Source organism: Mauremys reevesii, linkage group 5 (genome assembly GCF_016161935.1).
Source record: "Mauremys reevesii isolate NIE-2019 linkage group 5, ASM1616193v1, whole genome shotgun sequence".
Lineage (NCBI taxonomy): Eukaryota > Metazoa > Chordata > Testudines > Geoemydidae > Mauremys > Mauremys reevesii.
This window is the reverse complement of record NC_052627.1, coordinates 28,376,471-28,403,713: the sequence shown is the minus strand read 5'-3', so window position 1 is coordinate 28,403,713 and position 27,243 is coordinate 28,376,471. Positions and strand designations below refer to the sequence as shown.

Here is a 27,243-nt window from a genome sequence, read left to right as displayed (position 1 = left end):
ACAAATGTAGGGAGGAAATACTGGAAGATTAATTAATGGAATATAAAGGTTGTTTCCATTAAATTAGAATGGTTACTGACTTTGACATTAAACTTGTATTATAAAGTTTCATAATCCAGTGATCATTAAGAGTCTAATATTAATCTCCAAGTTATAAGGGGTGGGGGCATAGGTGTATGTAAATCTAAACAAATACTTCAAATCCTTGAACGAAATTTAAGCAAGGAATTACTTGCATCATAAATTAATGAAAACTGAAGTGTGACATTAGGTGCAACTATACACAATTTATAGTGCCATATTTTCCAGCTTTTTTTTCACACCTACTTTTTGTCCAGTAAACACAAATTAAAGCTTGTAAAACACACACGAGACAGTGTGCACGCACAGTGATTACTTATACTTGCATTTTTAGTAGGTATTTCATTAGTGGTACCGTAGCTGGATTGAAGTACTCCAGCATATTTCTCAAAGTTGTGAGCTCAGTGCTAGCATTACAAACCAGCAAGGCATGAACAATCACTGGAAAGATTACAAAGGAGGTTACAAAGTGTAATCAGCCACAGAAAACAGCCTAGTAATTCATTTCTAATGCTGCATAAATAACTTTCCCTGCTGTAATAGAAGCCAAACTGAATACTTTACAATGTCTAACCTATGATTCTAGAGCAAAAGATCAATAAAAAATTCCTTTAAACCCATTATTTTGAGGGATTTCTAGCTCTGGCATGAAAATCCTTCAAGGATGGAAACCTAGATTCAAAATCTCAGCATTTCCCCTAATATTTTAAGGAAACTATGTCATTGGCTATGGAGTTTAGGAGATGAACTTTTTAAAAGTTCATTATTCAACAACAGACCAGCTTCATTTCCATTTTGTAAAAATCTCTTATAGGTGGCGTTCTTTTTCATAGCATGAATTACAATGCGTAGACAGCAATCTTCGATCAGCTAAATAGCTCATTCTTTTTAGCACGTGGCGGCAGTGTTTGTGCAGAATAATTAAACTCAAGGTATGTCTATACCACAACTAGACACCTGCAGCTGGTCTGTGCCAGATGAATCACGCTCATGGGGCTCAGACTAAGCAGCTGTCCAACTGTGGTGTAGATATTTGGGCTCAGACTGGAACCCAGGCTCTAGGCCCCTGCTAGGTGGGAGGTTCCCGGCCAAGTCTGAATCTCTACACTGCAATTAAACAGCCCCTTTGCTCCAGTCAACTGGCAACGAGCCAGCTACGGTGTCTAACTGCAGTTTAGACACATCCTTAGTCTGCAGATTATTTTTAGTGCATAGTTTACTAGTGTAGACTCACTCTGAGGTATATTTTACAAACTATGCAATGAAAAACTTTACCCAACGAAAACTACAATAAAATGAGAAGATAACAAAAACAAAAGTTCACATTTAAGCATCTTCCAACAGTAGCCCACACAAGTCCTGAAAGTTGTTCCATTTATCTGCAGTATGAATGTTGCAATTAAAGCCATAACACCTATTTTACCTTTAGTCTTTCTTCAGTCTTAAAAAAATGATGGAAAAACATTTTGTGCTTGATTTCAGCTCAAAAATATTTAAGAACTAGCAAAATCCATTACGCTTTTCTGAATTAACCAAATGGGGAGGAACTATATTTTATTATGGGAAAATGTAAACTTTGTTGCATATGGATAATACAAAAATAGCTACACCTTAAAATAGCTACACCTTAAAATTTCAAGTTTATGTAGCTAGACCTCAATGAAGAAAATTTTAGTTTTTTAAATCTAGTGTCTTACAATAACATTATAAGCTATTTAAAAGTCTCTTTAGACATGTTTAGTTTAACATCTCCATTCAGGTTTTCAGCTTTGTAATTGATCAAAGTGGTATGAAATAGCGCTACTTCAATGCCACAGATGGGGTTCCCCCCCCCATTTTAAAATCTAAAAGGAAAATGAATAAATGTGAAACCTTATACTAAAACATTAAAATTGCAAAGCTAGACACACTAGAAGAGTTAAGGGCCCAATCTGGTGGTTCTCACACAGGGCAAAACTCCCATTGAATTTTGGGCGCCTGGCTAGGATAGAAATGTTAGCTTGGCCACATTGCACGCATATACAGTGATATTTCTTACTCATTTAATAGACTGAAGATTAATAACTTGGTATATAAAGCATGTGCAGTGTACCTGGGTTAACAAAGCTATTGAAAACATAACTCTTGAATTCTGTATTTGTGTACACTCTTAAAGTTGTATAAAAATAGTGTCAACAGGTGTAGGCTTCTGTCCTGCTCCATAAAGAACATACTGAATATTGACGTGATATTTAAGAACCCGAAGAAAAGAGAACACTGAACCAACGGCTGCATCGGCATTTCAACTCAAAAACTAATGTTAAATGTTTTCATTTTTGAAAATATATTACTTCTGATGGGGGCTTATGAAAAGGGCTCCCATAGAGTATTTTAATATAAAAAATATACCAGCTCATTGCTCAACCAGTAAGGAATTGTTTAAATGACTGACCTGAAAATAATACTTTGCACAGTTGGCTAATCAAAAATAATTCATAATAAAGTTTGAGACATAGTCACCCCATTCCTCATCCCATCTCAGATATTCTTATAAGTATTGGTCTATTGATGCATTAAAAAATTCTTTGGGATAAAACTTACTATTTGAACACCAATTTGAGGGATAATAGCCTTTCAGAGGCAATAATTCAACTTCATTGCTAGATGATGGTCCAAAGAAAGTACTACATGCAATGAAAGTGTCCAGGGATTCAAAGAATAGAGTCTTTGAAACAACCCAAAGGTCATCTGTCAAAACAATAGATCAATTTATTTCACTTAAGTTTCTGCTATTGCAGGCTTTTAAAAATACTCAACATTCATTATTTTGCAAATTAAGCCATTAATACTCTTTAAAATAAAGAGGGGAAAGGCTTAAAATTCAAAAGATTTGTTGGTACAGTCATTTGAAAGGGAGTAATCAGATAATTCACAAGCTTCTTAATACCTTCTTTACTTACCATGAATTACAGTAAGCACACAACAAATGTACTAAAGGCTTTTCCCTATGGTAACTAGTATCAACTGACTTCCGACTAATCTAAAGGTTTTTTTAATTATTTTCACATTATTTGGATTTCAGACAAATTGTTAAAAGAAACAGTACTCACTGCCAGCCGCTAAACCAGACTACAATTATACTTAGCAGCTATTTTGCTAAAGAACAGTAAAACACTAAACACAAAAATCCTCTTAACGCGAGATTCTGATACTCTTGGGCTATGTCAACGCTGTGCACCTTACAATGGTGCAGCTGCAGTGTTGTAAGGTGCGCTGTGTAGCCACTCTTTATCTGAGGGAAAGAGTTCTCCCGGTGACCAAATAAAACCACCTCCAACGAGAGGCAGTCGCTCCGGCCAATGAAGCACTGTCCACACCGGTGCTTTTTGTCGTTAACTTTTGTCACACCTCTGAGAGACACAAGTTTTAGCGACGAAAGTGGCGGTGTAGACATAGTCTTAGTCATGTTGGATAATACTTTAGTCCACATGTAGTCCCAATGAAGTCTAAGGAACTACTTGGTAAGTAAGGTGCTACTCATCATGGTTTAGGTTGTCAAAATCTGGTTTTTCATTTTGTACAGTAGACAAATATTTTCCTCTGCTCCCTTAAAGGGTACTATGCTGGCAGAAAAGAGTGACGCAAGCTGAAGCCTGCAAAAGCTCTATACATTCTTTGCCATACACTATGAGCTTAAAATGTAATTACATTCTCAATTTGCCATACAATGGAGAACGTAGAAAGGGGGATTATGAATTGTGTTAAAAGTCAAGTTTTCTGAACTGTGCAGGTATAAACACACAGTTGCCCTCACCCAGTTCTGTCACACAAGTACTTCAATGTATGCAAGTAAGAGGTTTGTCCACACAGAATTTCAGTATCTGTAAATGCAAACCCTGACTCCTGAGTACACTTTAGAGTACTGATGTACCTAGTATATGCAGAGGCAAATGTGCATGTACATTTCAGAAGATTTGTCCTATATAGTTATATTCTGTCTTTCAATTAGAAAAATCTCAAAGTGTGTAAGTTAGGTAGATATGAGAAACACCTCATCTACCATTGAAGTGCAGCCCACTCAAGTGGAATGCAATAGCTGTCAAACAGGGGACTACAACATTAAATAATTTAAGTCAAGAAGTGAAAAATACCTTTGCCAAATGAAACTACAGAGAACTTTAGGTAGGCAGGATGTAATTATCAAAAATGTAATATGATTGTAGCACCAGGGCAGACAACTTCCTTGACCTTGTGAAAAGTTCTTTAATGACCACAGTGGTCAAGACCCTTGAGATAAAATATATATAATGTCTACATTGAAAGGCAGTTCCTCTAGCAGAACACTAATCCCTAACACGGCAATGGGTCACTAGGTCTGAACCAGTTCAGAAAGAAGAGTGACACCTATTGAATAACCTACACTAATTTCTATGACCTGAGCTTTTCTTAAAGGCTCCCCATTCAAATACTGACTATTCCTGACTCTATGGTTTTCAAAGTTTTTGCTTTTGTAATCATGAACAAACTTAACAATACATCTAGCTACCTTTCTAAAATCTGAACTAAGCTTTATTGCTTGTCAAGACTGATGGATTTGAGTTTTTTCTGTGCTGTGATAAATACTTTAGAAGACCACTTTAGAGACAAAACAGGAACCTGTATTAGACCTGACACTGAGATACTCAGATTCACTTACCTTTGCTGTATACAGAGGAGTACTCCTTTCTGCTCAATTTAAGATATAACTTGCTTTTAGAATCCCCATCAAATTTGGCATTTGCAATCATCAATTTCTTTAGCTTACTACAATGTTTTCTTTGAACATCAAAGGCTCTTCTGTTTTTTAAAAAAAAAATTACTTCAAGAGTCAGTATGTAACCTAAGTGAAAATCTGGCAGATTTCTGATTCACCATATGAAACAAATCAGTCTTGTCAAATAACAGCAAAAATATTAAAATATTTTAATGACTTTTGCAGTTTTTTCTCTCCTTTGAAGAGTTTATGAAACATTTATACCTATTAAGAGATACTTCATTGATATTTCTTACCTTCCCACCTAATTAACCAGGCAAGAAATGGGAATGTAACATTTTCCCCTTTGCTATTAGTTGCGTAACTGAATATGAAAGCATTAACTTTGAGAACATAACCACTTAGTGTTAAATTTGTTTTCCTTTGCTATATGACTTCAGTAGCAAGGCACACATGACATATTAAGCCTAATTTTTCAAGCTGTTTGGAAAAATTTTTATAAACAATTTGCAATTTCTACAAAAATGAAAAATATTTTTCACTTAATGGTTTGTTTCAAGACTATCCTTAATTTTCTATCCATTATCAAACCTATACATTTTACCTATAGAGTAATCATGAACTTCTTGGGCAGCTGCCTCTGCTGCTGCCCATAAATTTCAGCAGCAGCATGAAACTTTGACAATTGCCTGCAGGGTTTCAAATGGATTGCTGTGAAAGCACTAGTGTTGGCTGTCTGCTGACTCAGAAAACACCATGCAGTCATTTTAAACTTCCTGATGTTAACTGAAGGTAATCTCCAAAGCCAGGAGGACTAGATTTAGGTTGGTTTTTGTTTATTTTTAAAATTGACAGCTTGAGGTCTACAGAAACTGATGGCTTAGACCCCCACAACTTGTTAGGGAACGTTTCACATTCACCATTGGCAATGCCCAGGTGAAGTTTCAAATGGTAATGACTTTTAGTTACTACCAAACTGGGCCACAATGAACCTGTTTTTCTGAAAATGAAAAGCTCAATATGCCGCTATTAGTCACCCAGTCAACACTGGGAATTCTTATCTGGTGAAGAGACTGCAGCAATTTGCTGGCTAGTGAAATATCCCATTTTAATCACTTTAATGGAGAGAGCACTTGTAGAAGAGCTGTTTAATATAAAATGCAATAAACTGAGGTGGAATTTTACTTCCCCCATCATAATACCACTGCTAGGGCCAAGATCTGGGATTCAGGCAATTCACACCTTTATTGCCACCCTTTGCTGTAAAAGCAGCAAAGAATCCTGTGGCACCTTATAGACTAACAGACGTTTTGCAGCATGAGCTTTCGTGGGTGAATACCCACTTCTTCGGATGCAAAGTGGGTATTCACCCACGAAAGCTCATGCTGCAAAACGTCTGTTAGTCTATAAGGTGCCACAGGATTCTTTGCTGCTTTTACAGATCCAGACTAACACGGCTATCCCTCTGATCCTTTGCTGTAAATTCATGTTCACATTCAGAAGTTTTTCTTTGCTACCTCTCTACTTCTACTCAAGCTCCCTTGTTTATGCATCCTTAAAGCAGCTCTTCTGGCTACAGCATCACACTGGGAGTTCTGTTTAGCTGATTATTCACCACAGCCCCCAAAGATGCAAGCTTAAATTCTGGAGAAACTGGCTGGCAAAGATGCTTACCAAAGAACATTTCCAATTCGGCTTTACTGAGTGGATTTTGTTAAATCTTCCCAAACAGAATGTATTTATGGGAAAAGCTACACAAAATGGTAACAAACGACAATCAGAAGGGGCTTAAATGATTTATCAAATTGCTGGTACCCAATAATGTTTTCACAAGACTGATGAAGAAAGCAAAGTCCTGAAATGCCACTGCTGTATTTCTTTCTCAGTCTGAACGTCTTAAAATTTCCCCACAGAATCATTATCTCATCAGAAAAGATGGTGAACGTGGGCCAGATTCTCTACTGGTATAATTCCACTGAGGTTAATGGGATTACAGCAGCAGAACATTTATACGTGGGTATTTACAAATGTTAACCCTTATAGTGCCGTGTGAAGTATATTTTGTATTCCACTATACCTCACCAAAAGCTGGCAGTCCTCATAGAGAGAAATCTTTTGACATCTGAGGTAAGCTCCAATACTTTTTATATCATGAAGCACTAGACTGTGTCTGGATTTTAGCTGTCCTGGGTTCACTTCTTCTATCCACTTGAAAAATTTACACTGGTCAGTTTTTGGGGCATCACAGGTGTAAAAAAGGCGACCCTAGAACAAAGATAAACCATCAACATTTTATTTTGAAAATGCAAATCAATCTGTAAATTTGCTGGCCCATATTGGATGCTATTCAAATAAGAGAACAAATCTGCTTTTTCAGTAAGCTCCATAAACCTGCTGGAAAACCAAGCAGCTTCCCAGAATCACTCATTTCTGTAGTCCTTCTTCACACAGCGCACAGTCAACCAGTGGAACTCCTTGCCTGAGGAGGTTGTGAAAGCTAGGACTATAACAGGGTTTTAAAAAAAAACTAGATAAATTCATAAATTAAGGCCATTAATGGCTATTAGCCAGGATGGGTAAGGAATGGTGTCCCTACCTCTGTTTGTCAGAGGGTGGAGATAGATGGCAGGAGAGAGCTCACTTGATCATTACCTGTTAGGTTCACTCCCTCTGGGACACCTGGCACTGGTCACTGTCAGTAGACAGGATACTGGGCTGGATGGACATTTGGTCTGACCCAGTATGGCCATTCTTATGTTATGTAATTGTGTACTAACTGTCTTTCATCATTATCCACAGAATTCAATCTGATATTTAGCAAATTTATAGATTTAGAAACTCAAGTCTCAAGTTAACTATATGTGTATAAATAAAATGTTTATAGATGACGTATTAATAATCAAATTGATACTAACCCTGATCTTCACAATATAATCATTTTAATTTAATAGAATATAATCTAAGTACCATAAACAAGAAAAAACAGCACCTTATTTTGACCTTCTTTTTTAACCATAACAAGCTTTGCTGGATGCTTGTGATTGCAGAGTGGAACACAGTTTTCCTTACTTTCTTCTTGCCCATCTTTCACTGACTTGCAAAATGATGTGTTCACTTTGGAAAGAGCCTTGTGTAGCCTTTGTGACAGCTCAAAAAGCAATATGTTTAATTGCTCTTTAAAAAAAGAGAGGGGGGCATTAAGATTATCTTCAAATAATACTTGTGTACATAATAGTTAAGTAAACAAATGCATCTGAATTTGTTACTATCAACCACAAATCTAGAAGGCCAATTTTTCAAAGATGTAAACCTGACCTCTAAATAGGACACCACCTTCTGAGTATGAACAATTCAGAAATTTAGTTCCAACTACCTTATTTCCACAAGTCCCATTTAGGTGTGTAAACTGAAGGATTTGCATATTAAAATGATTGCACTTGAAAAAAGTTAGGTACAAATTTTGATGTGGGACTTAAGTGGTATGTGGGCCTTGGGCTACACAACAGCACAGAGGTGAATTTCGCCCTCAGTCTGTTTTTGAAAAATTGGATTAAAAATAGCAATCAGTTTGAAACCACTGTTGTCAGAGTAACTAAGATACAGTCAAATCAGATAGAAGTTACTGTTCCCCGACATGAAAATGCAGTACTTTGAGCAAAGCTACATATATCACTACATGGAACATGACCTTTTAAAATAAATGGTCAAGGAGTGAATAGGCAGAGGAGCCTAATATTCTCAACCATAACAAAGTATACGTCAGAATTAAGGTGTGTGGACAGGAGAGCCAGTCAGGTGCCAAAACAGATACAAATCTAATATTAACATAACATGGATACCACTTCTTCACTTTGTGAAACTTGAGAAATTAATAGGTTGTGATTTTTTTAAAATTTATTATAGTTTCCAACAGATGTCAGCCATACCTGTCAAAGCAGCTGTAAAGATCTGTTTGTAATGAACATAAGATTGAAACACTGTAGGTATATACGTCTGCCTTTTAGGAAGATTAGTACATTTTACTTTATCCCCACTGGGAAAAGACAGCTCAGAGATGGATATGTCCTGCAAAGTAACAAAGAAGGCATTAAAAAGCCTTGCCAAACCCCGATCCCCCTTATTCTTTTTATAAAATAAGTAATTCCAAATGTTAGGAATTTTATTCCTAACTGATATGCAAAAGAAAAGCAATCTGATTCACTTCAGTGGGACTACCCACACATGTAAAAATAAGCATATACAAGTTTTCAGTACTGGGGCTTTGGACAGCACTTTATACAGTAGTACCATATTCACTTCCAAAGTGAAGTTCTAAACAAAGTGAAATTCACCCCTGGACAGACAAAGTCTATGCACAATCTAAGTGCTATTTTGAGAGCTGTAATGGAAGTGAGGCAGAGGCATGGTGCAGTTCGTCGCACACAGATGAATTCCACCCAATCCATGATAAGTACCATTTCTGCACTGCAGCAAAACTAGTTTCATTTCTACAGTTCAGAAGACTTGTCAGCATTTTATTGTGTATATACCTTATTATCTGGGGGCTAAAATATGACCTGCCAGGTTTGTGCCTGGAAACGAATATTTTCACCAGTTCTCAAATATCTATTTTCTTGATTTGTAAACTGTAGGACTTTTGTTTTTGGTCCCTCTCCTCCCCAGTTCAATCCACTTTTCACTTGTTTTGGACACTGCTTTGTGTTCTGAACTCAAACATCTCTATTTGTATTTCTCAAGAAGCTCTTAGTTTATTATACATATGACTCCTAATTGGTTTGCTTTTAATGCTAAAATGGATGAGATAACTTAGAAAATTAACTACTGCATTTTGAAATAACATTTTTCAAGCCTTAATATTCTATTTTGTGTGAGCAGTCTATATGAATAACCATAACCCTCAAGCTATAAATACAAAATATTGACTTAAAGGAATACTGTTAACTTTAAATGACAAACAAATTAATTGATTTTTATCTTTCACATTTTCCCCAACGTTCCTCCCTCCCTCTGTCACTGCTGTGTCAAAGGAAGGAAGAAAATGACTAATTATACAGGGGAACTATGAAACTTACTGTGCATTTGACAATATTATGTAGATAAAGTACACAAACATTGTTTTAAACAGATGGAATCTTACATTTGTAGTGACCTTAGCTGTGAGTTACTAAAGTAGTAGGTAAAATGTGACTCTTTAAGTTGACTGTCACTAAAGATTGCAAAAGCATGAAATCATCCATTATAGTCTATCAAGCTAATTTTCCCCCTCAAAACATTAACTTCTTTAACCAACAAACTAAAAATGGCTTTTATCTGAAGAAAACATGGATTTATATATAAATTTGAAGGGAAACAAAACCTAGAAAATTTGGAGGCAATTTTCATAAAGACCACCTGAAATGCAGCTATAAGTCTTCTCTGTGCAAAAGTCATATGTTGAGGCACAGCTAAATATAATTTGCCTATAGAATTATCTATTTCCACCTGATGTGTGTGTGCTACAAATGTGTTTTCAATCAGAATAACCAATTTTTGAAAGTGGCCTTGCAAATTCTGGTCAAGACCATAACACCACAAATGGCTTCTTGTCATCTCCCTGGCATCAAAATTCAGAGCATACAAGTCTATATCTGGCAGTGGATGAGCCAGGAGTTAGTCATAAAAGTTATCAGAATAAAAATGTTTGTACCATAAACTTTGTGCAGCAAAAGATATAGGAAATCAATATTTAGCTGTAATAGCCCAAAGGAGATCAGACAAATGCAGTTAGAATGCTCAGTAAAATGTTTTTCTATCAACAATAAATATCACACCATTCAGCCTTGCAAATTTTTACAGGCCAGGACTTTTTTTAACATAAGTAACATGTCACTGATCTTTTCTTCATCAGAAGTGTGGATAAATAGGTGGGTTTTTGTGTGTGTGCGCCTGGAATGGTGAATTTTCATGACTATTTTGCAAGGATGTTTTTGACAAGACCAGCTCCAGATAGTACAGCCAGACATGCATTGCCGGTGGGGCAAACATGTAGTAAGTGTACACAGTCTGCTTGAATAGTTACGCACCTGGGTGCCTCCTATTACACCACGGTGAGTCAGCTGACCTAACACCTTTTGTGCTTCTTCAGCAATAGGAATCTGGTTTAAGTGCAGAGAAATTATCTTCCCTTCTGAAACAGAATCTTGGCTGCTAAAATTTCTGCCGTGTTTACCAAGTATGCCTTTTATCATCTGCAGATGCACAGAGTCTGGAAGGCTTTTATTCATGGCATCACTCTGACTCTCTCTAGTGTCAGCATGTGGCATTCCAAAGACATTCTCAGCACAGAAGTAATCAGTCACTTTCACATCACCTCTGTTTTGAGTTATCAAATCACACTGAGCCCTGTTTTGATATTTCAGCCACTTGCTTTGTCTGTTTTGTGAAGTCGCATTAGAAAACACTGGCTGTATAAACTCCCCTTCTCTTTCTTCCAAGCACTCTACAGGCACAGAGGTTTCATACTTCCTGTCCTCAGGCCCAAAAGCACAGACAGGAAATTCTCCTGACTTGTCATAAAAGTTGACTGTTGGAGAGCCAAAGGATTGCTGGACTTCCTCACAGTCAATTACACCTGAATAATAAACTTCTGAGTCAGGAATCTCCTCGCTGGTAGGAACAGTGATAAGTGGCGTTCTTGTTCTAAGTGTGGACGGGAGTCTTGAGAGGTTGCCATCTCCTGAACAGGAGGACTCTTCTATTCCTATAAGGCAAATACGTCTTTAGCAACCTGCTGCACCAATCCTTCAGACGCTATATTAATTTTAAAAAACACACAGAATAAGCAAAATATTCCAACTTCCTCATGCATCTTGACTTTATCATGTCTGTCCTCTGTAGGCAGCAAGCCCTTCATGCTGGTGTACCCTGAAGAGTACCAAACTAAATGCCAGCACTTAAATAGTCATTTCAAATGTGATTCTTATATCATTTAAATTCCTATTTTCAAATAAAAATTTAGAAGAGTTGCACTTAAGACCTATATTCTCTAAAAATTGTTTCAGTACTCTGGCAGTATAGCCTCTACTATTGCAGTTACTAATAAATATTTGGAACTAAGGGCTAGCTCAGCAGCATGCTTTCAAAAACATTATAGATTTCAGCTTTAACAGTTGCAAGAAATAAAACAATACCACAAAGTTACTATTGTCCCATGTAAAAAATAAAGTTCTGGAATTACAAGAATCCTCTTCCCAAATTCAATATGAGAAGAAATAATATCCCAGGTGTTAACACAGTCACTAAAAGTAGGTCTGATGGAAGAAAATTTAAAAGCAGGCAAATACAAAAAATTACCGTACTAAGGGTGAAAGCTTGGCTTTCAGCTTTTTTAATGCCTTATTATAAAAGGCACTTGATTTGTTGCAAAGTTTCTTACTGGTGGAAATACTATTTCAGAAATAAACAGAGTACAACATGGCTCTAATTAACTTACCCAGGCTAGCAAGATATTTTAGCTAATTGCTATTTACAACTTTACACAAACACATATGAGACCTGAAACAAATGAGAGTTGAAGGAGCTTGGCATTTGCCAGGAAGCACTCAGAACATTTCAGGATCTAGACATCAGCGTACAGTAGCAGGTTTATGCAATGGAACTTATTCAGTGTCACAGAACTTCAAAGCTCTGCAGCAAAAGCAGCACAACCTGTAATTATAAAGAATATTTTTCTCACTGAAAAAGTATGCTGAATTATCTTTATCACTTGGTAAACATCTGGATGTCAGGGACTTCTGTTCTTGTATGTCTATCCTATTTTCTTCACTCCTTGGCGTTGGGAACATAGAATCAGAATTCAAAGAAGGAACCTGCTGCACTGATAACACCTATATGCAAGGAAGCAATTTGAAAAGCTAAGTTAGGAAGAGAAACAAACGTGAGATAGTAAAAAACAATTAATACTCAAAACATTGTTTACAACTACCTGAAACACTTCCTCCAAAACTTTGAGGAGAGGCATCTAACAAAATATTATATGGATATCAGATACTACTGTTATGACCATTATAGGAAAAGAGACCTAAAATAAACAGCCTATTCACACCTTGTTGGGCTCCCAGGAAGTCCACTGTGTCAGTCCCAAATTAAAATCTGAATGAGAAGATGTTGTAAAATTCAACATCACTGCTGGGGGAAAAAGGAAAGACAACATTCAGACAGAATAATCATTCTGGGGGTCAGTCATTATTACTTCACATTTACTTACGAGATGCACTGGGGATTGGGTCTTCAATAAAGTCGCATTTCTTTTGAAAATTATCTTCTGTAATAAAGTTCAGATCAACTTCTGTAAGACTGCTTGAGCCTGGGGACTTCAGAAAAAACTAATTTTATAAAGCTGATAAAATATTATTCATCTTTCAAAATTTTCATTTTAAATGGGAAGACCTCATTTCCAATAAAAAACTTTCAATCAAACAAAATATTTTGCACTAGCAATGTTGCTAACAGGTCTGGAAATAAGACATATAAACGGCTTTCCTCCAGTTTCTTCAGTACTGTAAGGGACACTGTTCTGGAGAAAAGGATGGCACAATATTCCAGGAATCTGAGACCAGATATATAAGTCAGGACAATATGATCCAGACAGATTTTTTTTCTTCTCCTTGATTCAGGACTCTGAAGTACATCATATACTGTAACAGGACTGGGCAGTTATAGATGCCACTGTCAAGAACAGATCAGAACAGAACGTTACACTCCTGATCCCCCCCCAAATGAGTAAATTGTAAAAGGCCTTGGTTGCGTTCCTCTGGGAGGAAGGTATTCAATTTAATATCCCATGTACAAATGTATGTGTTTCACTGATCAGAGACACTGATTAAAATTAGAAATTCAGTCTTATAAACTCTTACTCATATGAACAAGGCCTCCAGCAGAGTAAAGATTTCTAGGATCATTACTCATTAATTATCACTCTTAAGCAAACTTTGTGAACACAAACTAACTTTTTTAGTTCTTAGTGATTTTGATATATTTATGGTGGTTTTAATAGATAATTCTCCTCCTAAATGTTATTTTCACATGATGTTTTCTTGGATTAGACTAAGGAAAGGCAACTAGAACAAACCTCATTTTACCTGTATTAAGCCAGTCACGACAGAACTGCTTGATAACTGGGGTGACAATAAATAATTGTCTGTTGTGAGGCTTTCATGCTCAACCGTATCTGGGTATTGATTCCACCCTAGCTGGGAGTAGGGAGATCTCATCACTAGCTCACTAGCGGCTGATCCTTGTACCTGATGCCCTTGAAATTCAGCTGGCTAGACAACATATTGTGAATATTAAAGCAAAAACTGTTTAGCAACAATCTATAATCTGACACAGATTATCTGTAAATATAAAGGAAAAAACACAATTGGTTTGCTCTTACAATACTATATAGGGCAAGCATTAACTCATGTCTCTGCAACTCAGCACAAACTATTTTCCACATCTTTAATTCAACAGAAAATTGTGACCCTCTTCTTCCATTTACTGAACTATGAATTTGCAGTCCATAATAAACTGCATACAGAAAGATGTATTAAAATGCAAACAAATCGGGAGATCTAAGATGAATGTTTAACTATTTTTGATTGGAACTTTACTCAGCATTCTGTTGAAAATGGTGAACCATTATCTTAAATTTTAAAGACATATGGCATTGTTAGCACTTGAACTCCTTAGATTGTACCTTTGATTGGTGGTCAAATGTTCCCTGACCTGGTGCTACAGCTAGGAGAGCAGCAACAGATTTCTCTACTTCATTGTTCATGGAAGATTGCTGGATACAAAACACCAAGAGCAAATTGGTCAGATAGTGCCATTGGTTATTCTGTACAGTCACTTTTGCAGAGGAGGACCTATTCTGGCTTGAAGTCAAAACTTGCTTCATGGAAAAAGTTCTGAATTTAACATTTAACCCGGATATAGAGCTCAAGATTTTTCTGGCAGCTAATATGTCTATACACTGGAGAACACTGTATATCATGCTCACTGTTTGGAAGCAGAAAACTTGTGGCCCCACTGTTGGCTAACTGTAGTATACAACTGCTGTGGGGAGAAACAGAAGAATGTGCTTAGAAAGATGTCTATTTCTGTCAGTTGGAAGAATATGAAATTTTAATTCTTGAGGGTTAAAGCAAAGGGCTAATAACAGTACTAGATAACATGAACATAATGCAGACAGGCACTGAGCAAACGTCATCACACTGTCTGACCATGAACCTCAATCCAAGCAAGCACTAGGGCTCTTAGTAAAGTATCCTAGAAAGCAATAAGAGAAATCTTAAATAGTGAAAGTTTATTAAAAAAAAAAAACCCTGGGGAAACAGCAACAACAAAAAGATACCAGTGATAATACTGGGGGAGGATAAGATAGCAGCATACCATAGCAGTGGGAGTAGGCAGTAAGTATTTTGGAATAGGAGATACTTAATCCCAGATTCTGCTCCACTAGAGATCCTTTAACCATTTTAAGAAGATATGGCATTTTTTTCCCCTCAAACAGCAGTGGGACCACTGAGGCCAACCGTTACCCATCTTTTTGGGCTGGCCCTATTTCATCATGCAATAGTATCCCATTAAAGATTCTGGCTATGGAATTATTAGCAACAAAAAAATCACTGAGACTGCTTTGCCCAGATGGGAAGGGTCCATTGTAAGAGAATGGCTGATGGATAAGAATGTAGGAAATAGGGCAGTGTATGAAGAACCTTAAATAAATATTTATCAGAATGATTGCAGCAAGCAATGTTATGACTGCCATTATTTTTAAAATTTAATAGCATTCTCTAACATTTTGCTTTTCAGCTTCTCCATTGTAATTTCCAAACAACACTGAAAATATTCACTTGTATGCCCAATCCTGCACTCCTTACTTGGGTAAAACTCCCATTAATTTCTTACTAAGGTGGACAGGAACTTTATCAGAGGAGTGTGGGTAACTATCATTTGTTTTACAGCACTCAGAAGGGTGCCAGGCACCTCCCAGTACAGATAGACAAAATAAATGTGCTGCTGTGCTTAATGCCTTACAATCTAGTTTCAGGCAAGGCAGGCAACCGAACAGTACGGTGTGAATGAGGAGGATTACAAGAACAAGATCACATGGTTAGCCATCAAAGGCATGTAAGTAGAATGATGGAACAATTGTTCTTTAAGTAGTCCTTGTATCTCATTCAGCTCCAATTCTTGATATATAAAAGATCTCTGTGTGTATACATGTCATTTCAGAGCAGAAGCATTCAGTACATAATGTTAAACATCATAATATAAATGCAATGACATTTTTAAAATATTGAAAGAATTCTGGAATTTGTGTGTAGAATATTTCATTGTTTGGGGTTGAAACAAGAAGTGTGGCCCTACAGGGTCAAAGAACAAACTGGTAAATTAATAATATCCTCTCCCTTTTACCTTCTCACCCTACAAAAAATTAAACTTTAACATTATTCTGCCATCACTGATTTATTTGGTTTGATTTTTTTTAAGGCAATAATGATTCAAAAGGGGAATTTTTACTAATACTATCATAGCTCATCCAAACTAAGGCCCTAGTCCTAGACACACACTCAAAACGTGTAGCGTTAAGCATGTGAGTAGTCCAACTGACTTCAATATAAATATTCAAGTGCTTGATTTTAAACCCAAGCATTAGTATTCTCAGGTTTGAGCATAATATACTTACAAAGAAAAACACACTTATTTTTAAAGACAATCAACCTGTAAAGGTTTAAATGGTTCATCCACTGTAGATAAAATGTCATACTGATTTCCTTACAGAAGCAATGGCATCTGTGTAAGTAAAAAACAGTGATTATCTTTTGTGTTTATTTAATCCTTCTGTATGAGATTTCAGTGGTTTGTCAGGTGTCCAGTTTTCACTACAGTTAAACTGTACAAAATAGATTTCATTTTTTTAAAAAACTCAAATGATATTTTCACACATTTTGTAGACTGTGTATACATGAAAAAACTGCTTCTGTTTTTTCCTAAAATACCTTAGATTGACTGTGGTGGGAAGGGCAGAAGTTCTGACTACATTTACAAGAAAACTTGAAGTTATTAGTTCCCCATTTAAAAATTAAACTCGGTAGGAACATAAGAATCACCATTCTAGATGGGATAAGTGATCTATCTAGTCCTGTGTCTTTCCTCCAGAAGTGGCCAGATGCTCCAGAAGAAGGTGTTAAGAAATAGTTACACAATAACCTACACAAAAGAGAAGTTTTTCTAATCCTAAGCATACTGTGGTTGGGTTATGGTTGAAGATGTATCACATTTATGGTATCAAATACAACTCTGAATATTTTATATAAATGTCCTGATAAGCTCTTAACCTCAATAATATAGTTCAAAATGCAAGATCAAGCACTTTGTCCTCATGATTAGACCCTCAGTTTATATCAGAAATGCATATCAGTTGGAAGCAACAGAGAAGAGACTTGGGTCTGTAGGTTGATCCCAAGATGACTACAAGCAACCCATGTAGCTGTGAAAAAGGCAAATGCAGTCTCAGGATGTATTAAGTGAGGCATTTCCAGGAGAAAGAGAGAGAAGTCTCAATGCCATTATACAAGACACTGTTAAGACCTCATTTGAAATACTGTGTATAATTCTGCTGATCCATATTCTAGAACAGTAGCTTTCAACTTTTTCATTTGTGGACCAATAAATTTCGAATGGAGATACAGACCCTTTTGGAAATAGTCTGTGGAACTCCAGATGTCCACAGACCACAGGTTGAAAACCACTGTTCTAGAACGATGAATTTAAACAAACAGGTGCAAACAGCTACTAGGATGATCAGGAAAATGGAAGACATATATGAGACTGAAAGAGTTTGGCTTATATAGTCTAGCAAAAAGAAGACTGAGAGGGAATACGATTACTCTTCATAAATACATCAGAGGAGTAAGTGCCAGGGAGATGAAGAGCTATTTAAGCTAAAGGGTAATGTTGACAGAAGAACAAATGGATATAAACTGGAAATGAAAAAATTCAGGCTGGAAATTAGAAGGTTTCTAACCATCAGGTGCATGAACTTCTGGAACAGACACATAATAGGTATTGTATGGGCAAACAACTTCATTAGTTGTGAGAGAGAGCTGGACAAACAGGGTTGCTTGTGATGGTACAAGACAGAGGTCAGAATCCCTGGGGCTCACGTCCGGTTTGTCTTATGTTCCTTAAAGCTCATGCTTCATGACTTCAGTCAGCTACCAGGTGTCAGGAAGGCTTTTTCCCTTCTGTGTACTCTGGGAGGTTTTTTTTTTGTCTTCTTCCCTTGAAGCATCAGGGATTGCCATGACTGGAAATAGGACATTGGACAGGAAGGCTCAGGGCTCTGAAGTGGCACCAAGCATTCTCTCTCTTTTGGATACTTGGGCTGGCTGGTTCTTCATATGCCCAGGGTTTAAGTGATTGCTATACATGGGTTCAGGAAGGAATCTTCCTCCAGGTCTGATTGGCAGTGACTGTGGGGAGGATTTCGCCTTCCTCTGCAGTGAGTAGGGGTGGGTCACTTGCTAGGATTATCTGAGTATATCTCACAATCATTTCCTTGCCATTGTGAGGGTCTTGGGCACAGGCGTACCTCGGTCCCTCCTATTCTCAGCTTGTGACACATAAGTCTAGTCTTCTGTGGATGTAATACTATGGTCTAATTTTGGATGTTGGGTTTAGCATGTGGGTGGTGTTGGTGGCCTGATATACAGGTGGCAGGACTAGATGGTCTGGTGGTCCCTTATGGCCTTAAACCTTATGCATAATATATTCTGGCAATGAAGACCACAGGTTAATAATGTGGTGAATTAAAAGTATGTAGGTATATTACATTATTTGTTTATATTCCATCCCTCAGCTCAACTATTGTGGTGTCTCAAAGTATCAAGTGGATTTAAGGAGCAGCATGGAAGCTGATTTTATTTTGTATAGGAACATGCACATGAAATTAATTACCACCACTTCAGGAGGATCAAGGTACAAATAAGAGGTCTGCATATCTTCTGAATAAGACACTTCAGCTAACTGTTGCCTAGCTACAAAAGAAGGAAAAACATAATAAGTCTTAGTTACAATTTCAATTCAATCAGAAAAAATCTGAACATTTACACAGTCTGATCCTGCAACCCTTACTCATGTAAGTAGTTATCTCCCTGAAGTCATTGGCACTACTCATGGAAATAAGATATTCAGGTCTGGGACACATTTAAGAAAGTTGCTACCAAGTACCAAAAACTGCATAAGGTATTTTAGCACACATACTAATTGCACACGTTTATGTCAGTAGTGTATATAAAATAGTCTGACAGTACCACTCCAAAAGAGGCTGATACACTATTGATACACATTAAAATCTGCAAATTACTGCAATAGCTGTTACTATTTCATGGCAAGAGCGCCAATTTTTTTTTAAAGCCATTTCCTAGGCTATTCATTGGTCATATATAAGAAAAAAAAATTCCAGCATAATACCCTATCCCTGAAGACATTGGCAACTGCTCATATAAGTAAAGTTAAGCCTATGTCTAAGTCTTTGAAGGATGAGGACCTTACTAATTAATACTCTTCTTCATGTAATTTTGATATCAAAGCAAGTGTATGAAAGTTTTACATGGGAAGAGTAAAAAAAAATAAAAATTGATTGACAAAAGATCCTAACATATTTGGAACTAATCCTGTGTCAAAACACTCAGCTTCCTTTTAAAAAAAAAAAAACAAAAAAAAACAACCAAAAAACTCAATTCTTTTAATGTAACCAGTTTTTGATGGAGAGTGGGAGGATGGAGTAGAACTCTGCAAAAGGAATTAAAAAGGACATCTACATTAACTGAAAACTTCCAAAGTAACATTTTCAAATGTCTAAGGAGGTATTACAAAAAAAGAAAGCTTAAAGACTACTTAAACAATATTTAGCAATATCCTTTTTAAATAACTTAAAACAAATTTAAAATTAATCAAGGCCAACAATTACAGTTGTTGGCACTAGAGGCTTGATAGTTGCTAAAGTAGTTAGCAAATTCTTTTTTTTTTGGCTGGTTATACCTTACGTCTGTTTTTTTCTTTTTATTATTATTTTTCAGATTGTTATACCACATTTTTCAAATTAGCATCTCTAATTCACCATTGAGTAATCCTGTTATCAGGGCCCACTGCTAGAATGCGAAATCTGAAATAAAATTGCAATATACAACAGGTATTGCTTTCAGGCGGCTCAAGTATATATTTTCCTACCTGGTTATACATTTTCCAGGAATTGCATCTGTTCACCCACTTGTAAGAGTTGACTAGTTTCCTCAACTCCCACTAAGCTTAGAATTGATCCCCTTTATGTGTTTTCAATTACATATGCAGAGTCTGATTTTTATCATTTTAAATCTTTGTTTTATATACAAATGACAACAGCTTGAGGAAAACTCTGTTTATTTTAAATCTCAAAATGAAAGGAAGCCATCTTCAAAAAAAAATCTTACTTCTGGAGGTTGTTCTCCCTTCACATGTTGTGCTGTTCACTCTAAAAACATATTAGGGCTAAATACTGTCCAATTAGTTTAAATTGCAATGCACAAATAACTGCAGACAGAATTTGGCCCATTATCAGATTATTTTCAATTTTCTTTCAATAATTTTAACATTCTACTTTGATAAAAATTGTCAAATTTCAGTGCTTACGAATTACCATGTTGAGAAGTCAAATCCTTACCACAGAGACTCAAATATTAGGGAAGCCCGCTCCCAAATCCACAGAAGTCCATGTAAAGACTTCAATGAGCTTTAGATCAGGCCTAAGAGCCTATTCACTCTAGCCAATAACTGATGTTAACTAGTTATCAATAAAAAATGTTACTCTATTTGTCTTCTGCCGTTCTGAGTAACAAATCATCCATCTTCAATCCTTTTATATTCTAGCTGTTCCAGCATTCTCTGGCTTGGGGTGGGGGAGTGGACCTCCAACTTTCAGGCAATAATGAAGCATAACATTCTGCTTAGTCACTATTACTGTAATCATTTTTCCTACAGACTCTGTTAAATGAATTGTCACCACCAAACTAATTCATTTTATATTCCTTAAAGGGCCCAATCCTATATCCACTGGAGTCAATAGCAAAATCACATTGTCTTCAGTGGTGCAGGACCAGATCCTACATTTATTTTTTTTTACAGTTAATTTCAATTGTGAATTTTAATATTAGTAAAAAGTTACAACTAGCAGTTCTGGAAACTGAAGCATTCTATTTAACTACAGAGTAGGTACAATACAAGGTGATAAGTGCAAGCTTCCCCCACAGTATGTTTCAACATGACCTAAAATGATGACTTCTAGGGTTGAAAGGCAGTTCAGTCTCCATGCCCATTCAATCCTTGTCTCCTCTGTTGAGACTAGATAAAAAAGTTTGTTTGTTTTATTATCTATGCCAAGATACTCATGGAGAGTATAAGATATCATCTGTAGAACATATAATTCAGTTTTCTAACTGGAAATACCTTTTTTCAATAGAATTAAATCTTTATGGGAAAATAAAGCAGCCAGGTCAAACACTAATATAGAAATCAAATATTTAAAAATTAATGTCATAATCCAATGTCAAATGGAATTTGGCCTAACCTTCCAATTCTTCAGCTGGTTCACTTTTCTCTTTAGTAGTCTCTCGTTGATAAAGCAAACCATTATTGTCCTCCAACATTTGTAAACTCTCTAATGCTGTCTTATGTTCAGTCAAAGATCTTAAAAGAGTAATGCCATTTGCCAACTCAGGAAGCCCTGATGAATTATCAATTTGAGCCAAGTGTTTCAAGCAATCAGTTCCCATTCGTTCACCTTCCCTGACTTCACGGATGGAAGGCATGATGCTTGATCCATTTTCAAACTCAGTTTCACCTATTCCAGCTTCCTTTGAAGTTGAATGCCTTTTTGTTAAAGGGTGAGTGGCAGTTCTGGAAACATCTTTTTCAGGATTTTTGTCCATGACATAAGTCTGTAAAGTTGCAGGAATATATGAAATAATTTCAGTTTTCTCAAACTTGTTGTTCCTAGTTTCACATTCATAGTTACTGGCTCCACTGTGCACAAAATTATTAGAGCACTTTTTATTCACTATCAAGTCACTAATGGTACACACTGGAGAGAAATCAAGGCCTTTCCTACTGCCAGTGGTTTCAGTATTTAATGTACTTGCATTCATCCCTTCTACAATGTTTTCAGCCCCTGAGTGTCCCAGTTCAATCAAAGGAGTTAAAACATCTTTCACACTCCTGTCACAACCTTCACAGGTTTCATCACAAAGTTTTAATGGCAGAGACTCTCTGATCTGATTATCATCTCTCTCTCCCAGCATTGTTGAATATTTGACAACTCTTTCCTCATTACTATGTAGCATTACTTCACAGTTCCTATGAAACCTCCTCTCACCATTTTGTGCCATAGCTCCCTTTGTCAAGCATGCTGAACCCTGTGAAAACATGTTACTTTCACATACTACTTTATCTTCTGTGTCACTAAAATCAAAAGCATCCAATAGATTGAAGTTAATCTCCATGAACTGTTCAGCTTGATCACTAACATCTCTACATACAGTTAATTCCTCATTTATAGCTCCAGAACCAGCCCACGTTACGTGCTCAGAAATCCTAGACTCATTAACTACACTTCCTGAATTTATTCTTGGCAGAGGTTCACTTTGTGACTGAGCAGAAGAAACTTTTGAATCTTTAAGACTCTCAGTTACTACATTTTCATTGGATTTGGGGAGATTTGTTTCCAAGGTAATGGACCCATTTGTGCTTCTAGAATAAACATCTTCTGAAGATGAGACAAATTGAATGTTACTCTCTTTATTTATGTTTGATTCAGATAATACACAAGTATTGGGCTGGTCTTTGCCAAAACTTTCATTAATAGTTGACAGCTGAGTTGCCCAGTCAGTTCTACTGGATGCAGATGCTTGAGAAACTGTTTTACAATCCCAGCTGTATTGCCTCTCATGATCTGTTAGTTCCATGCGACTGTAATTTAGATCTTTTTCAACAGGCTGCACAAAGGCTGTCACGAACTGTGAAGCCTTTGGGTTGTAAGGGTCTTGTAAATCCAAACCTAAATTACTTGTTTTGTCATGTCTCCTTACTGTAACTTCTTCATCACAAGATAGTTCAGCCGAATTTGGCAGCATATAAACATCCCAATGATTATTAGTTATAGTTTTCTCTGTAGTATACTGGTGCTGTATATTCTTGGTGCTTTCTCTGTCAGAGTTATCCATACGTCCTGATAGAGTTTCACTCTTTTGTTTAAATAAAATGCCTGTGTTTTCTGATGGCTGACATCCAGAAAAACACTCTGTGATTTCAGAAGGTTTTTGCTCTCTGCACAGTTGTGTTGGCTTGGATTTCAGAAGTGCTATAATCTGTGCTTTGCTCCTGATGTTCTGTGAGACTCCCACACCATTGATTGTCTGACAATTTGATTCCATCTGTCCAGAAATGGAGATGCTTTGGTTTCTATTATGTATCACTTCTTTGGGAATGCCAATATAAGAAGTGGAAACCAGTGAGGAGACAGACATACCGTCTCTATCGCTACTTGTGCAAGTATCATTATTAGAGTGTGATGGTAAATTAGTTTCTGCATCCTTCTTGCAAGTAGTAGAAAATAAAGGAGAGGTGATATGCAACTGAGAAGGAAAGGAAGACTGAGACCACTTGGATGTAGGGGATATTATTATTGCTGCATCATCTTCCATTGGCACCATTTTCTTTTCAACTTGACGTGGCCCTTGGAAGCCCTAAGAGAGAAGTTTTTAATTTTAATCTTATTCATAAATCAGCTTTTGAATTTGGAACATAAACAGTAGAAAGCAACAGGACACCTATTATGCTGCATGTTATCATCAAACAATTTGACACATTCATTGAACAACCCAAAATTATGGTTCTTTTGTATCGCACCCTTAACAGCAGCAATACTGCTAAACATAACAAATCTATTAAACCAGGGAAAAATAACTCCTTGATAATATTAAGAGTTTGCCTTACATTTCTTTGTGCTTTTGGGGGACTGTATCAGTACACTTAATACTAAACTCTGGCATTAATCTGTTCCCATGCACGGCAACATATACATTATTGTGCAAACCATGCAATGTTTTGAGCCCCTCTGGAAAAAGGTGTTAAGAGAAAAATGGATAGACATTTAAGGATAATGGTATGAACGGAGACTGCTGAAATATACATGCATAAGAATTCACAGAATGATGTCTAACAATAGACATGCTTACATGTGCTGAGCAAGGTAGTTTTGTTCATCTGCAGCATTAATTACATATATTTTCTTTCCAGTACACCTTACCTATTTTATTTGTACTACCCAAATATGTACTAATGCATTCATTGGAAGTGTAATACTCTTCATTAATATTTTAATGTTAATATCCTGTAACTAAACAAAATCTAATATGCTGTAAAGTAAAGCTGGCTAGGAGATGACATATTTAGTGTGAATTTAACAAGTCATAGACCTAAACAATATACTTATATTAATGTAGTTTTCTGCTGAGAATTATACTCAAACATTTTATTATCTCCTTGTCTATACACACCTCATTTGATTTCACTCCAATGGAGCTCCTCACTTACATCCCCAAAACACAGACTTATTCCTTGGATAAGCAGAAAACACTAGGAAAGGCACTAAGCTGGATGCAGTTGCAGGAAATACACAACCAGGAGGAGGGAAACAACTCAGTAATTTGAAATATGTTTTCCCTGACACTCGTGCAAATTAAGAGGTTCCATTAATGTTTTAAATTGTATATGAATGTCAAACATACATAAGAAACAAAAACATACAGTGTGTTTCCTTTTCAAGCCAACAGGTAGATGTGGCAGAGATAGACCAGTGGGCTTCAAACTATTTCTGTTCAATATAGGAGCTTCTGTTTTCTTTGGCAGCTCACTACGACAGTTTTCAGTAACTTTTGCTGCTTCAATTGTGATTAAATATCGATCGCTTTCTAAGTCATCTCCAGGTTTCACCTAGACGAGACAAAGAACAAAAGAGACTGTGTGTAATGGCCAGTGAAAAAATGACCGTTTATCCTAAATGTTGCAAAACATATGCATACTGAAAGATTTTTTGTTTACAATACTGTCAGACATGAAACCAAAACACAACATTCACTCTATCCTAGATAACTGGAGCAGACTAGCTATGAAAGCAAACATTAGCCCTTGGTTTCAAATTGTTTGTATAGGTTCTAATATAAAAACTCCAATTTGCTCAGATTATTGAATACTGTGTCTTAAAAGAATTAAGCTTTTAAACATCTAGCTCCTTAAATCATAATTATTTATATAGGTCTATCAGTGTTTGGCTGTACAATAACTCAGTAGTACCAAACAAACAAGCAGCTCTCCACCTCAAGAGCTTGCAACATAAAAAGGTACTATACAGATCAAAATCAAACATGTAATGGTGAGAGTACACTGCAGTTGTAATGCTTTCTAGAATAGGTAGGTCTATGAATGGTGGCTTTTTTGTTTGTTTGTTTTTTAAAGAAATGGTGTGAAAGAATTACACACTTTAGTAGGAGGATATTCCAAGCATAGTGGGCTGCACAACCACATGCAGTGAAAACTTACTGTATATTAATATTCTTTATCCACCATTGGCGCATTTGTCAGTTATCCACTGTACTCAAAATCTGCTATGTACTGCTTTACATATAGTGACATACAAACAACCTGTCCAGATGATTGTTTTCTAATGTAAAAAATTTAACAGCTGCAAGGATTAGAACATTAGCAATGACAAGCTAGACAAAACTGTAGAGTATGGAATTTTGGATCATGTGAAGATAAAAGATGCTGTCTCAAATTACTTATCCAAACAAGGATAAAAGCTTTTAAATGATAATAATAATAAAATACCTGAGATTGAACAAATAGACTCTCCAAACATTGTCCTCTGTCATCAAATAAGGTTGCCTGTATTAAAATAGGATAATTTTAAACAACAATTGTGTTTCAAAAAGCAAATAGAGTGACACAAATAGAAGCTGCAAGAGTAGTACTATATATGATACTCTAATACGGTATCATACTGTATTAAACCTGAATTCTTCACCTTATTTCCTCCAATACCGGTCTTCAAAACTCCATCTTGCCATATTTTTGATTTCTTAGTCTTCTGATGAGTGTACAAGACCTTATTTAAAAAAAGTAAACAAATTATTTACAGTGGTCATACACGCATATTTGAATTTTATATACAATTTTAAAAATAAGACTTACAGTAAACTCCTGACAAGCCATTGCTTTGGTGAAACAAAGCAATCCCAAGGCTTACTGCAGGTATTCAGATCTTCACAATACCCAAAAGAGAGAAGGGCATATTTAGAATTCAACTCAGCTGCAATGTAAGTGTGTCAGACAAAAAAGATACACATCCAGTTCTTTCCCTATAAGGGAATGGGAAGTAAGACACAGCAAAAACTGGGGGGTGGTGCTAGTGAAGGAATTTTGGCATTCTAAAGATTCATATGGTGAAAATAAGCTAACAAAAATTATTAGCAAAAGTAGCATTTTTAGTACATATGAAGAAGAGGTCTAATTTTCAGAGGTGCTGAGCATCTTTAACTCCTATTCATTTTAATGGAAGCTCTGGCTGATTGATTTTTCAGAGATGTGCTAGTATCAAATAATAATTATACACACTTTGAAAATTAGGCTAATAATTTTCAAACAGAAAATAACATATCCACTACTAACAAATTAAAGATTTTTCAAGTCCCTAGTGATTTGGTGGGGCTTCATTTTTGGATACCTAATTTTAAACACCACGAAAGGACCCAATCTTTGAATGTGCTGAGTACACATCTTGCAAAATCAAGCCTCTTTCAGGTGTCTCAAGTTGGGCACCTAAAATCACTAGTCACCTATGAAAAACTTGACCTAAGGCAGTCACTAGTAAATCAAAGCTTTATATAAACATGTCCTCATCTTCAAACATTGTGACACATCAATAGAGTAGAAAAGCAACTGTTAAACATCATAACTTGTATTTATGTGTAAAGACTTGCACTTACATTGGGATCTTCAACTAAAACACAACCCCAGGAACACAGCTAACACTGGCAATTGCTCTAACTTCTTGAAATCACTGGCTGGCTCTGTAGATAGCAACATAAGTGTTTAAAAGTAATCAAACATAAGAAAAGGCATATGGCAGGACATAACATGGGAAAGCTGTAGAGATTATAGAAAAAGATATGATGACTAGACTATTAAAAATAGCTGAAGGCATAATGAGAATATTTAGTATATTTTAACATTTGGAGCAGTAGAGACAAGTTGAAAAAGCTCATAGGATAGTTTTCTAGTTGGTCCCCAAAAGGTATTTTTGAAAAATC

At 36.2% G+C, this 27,243-nt stretch overlaps 1 protein-coding gene across 4 annotated transcripts in view; it reads right to left on the bottom strand.

Moving 5' to 3' along the window:
- ZGRF1 (zinc finger GRF-type containing 1) overlaps positions 1-27,243 on the bottom strand; it is a 51,306-nt gene that overhangs the window by 21,742 nt on the left and 2,321 nt on the right. For all 4 annotated transcript variants that reach the window (XM_039541133.1, XM_039541132.1, XM_039541135.1 and 1 more), the window contains 18 exons: positions 26,920-27,003; positions 26,126-26,195; positions 25,959-26,039; positions 25,763-25,819; positions 24,683-24,868; positions 21,447-23,619; positions 18,800-18,879; positions 14,532-14,621; positions 13,059-13,164; positions 12,897-12,979; positions 12,528-12,678; positions 10,876-11,552; positions 8,740-8,878; positions 7,803-7,987; positions 6,891-7,078; positions 4,757-4,896; positions 2,662-2,808; positions 408-522 (listed from right to left, as the gene is read on the bottom strand). In XM_039541133.1, coding sequence (XP_039397067.1) covers positions 408-522; positions 2,662-2,808; positions 4,757-4,896; positions 6,891-7,078; positions 7,803-7,987; positions 8,740-8,878; positions 10,876-11,552; positions 12,528-12,678; positions 12,897-12,979; positions 13,059-13,164; positions 14,532-14,621; positions 18,800-18,879; positions 21,447-23,619; positions 24,683-24,868; positions 25,763-25,819; positions 25,959-26,039; positions 26,126-26,146 — 4,619 coding nt within the window. In that variant the 5' untranslated portion in view covers positions 26,147-26,195; positions 26,920-27,003. The remainder of the gene's footprint in view (positions 1-407; positions 523-2,661; positions 2,809-4,756; positions 4,897-6,890; positions 7,079-7,802; positions 7,988-8,739; positions 8,879-10,875; positions 11,553-12,527; positions 12,679-12,896; positions 12,980-13,058; positions 13,165-14,531; positions 14,622-18,799; positions 18,880-21,446; positions 23,620-24,682; positions 24,869-25,762; positions 25,820-25,958; positions 26,040-26,125; positions 26,196-26,919; positions 27,004-27,243) is intronic.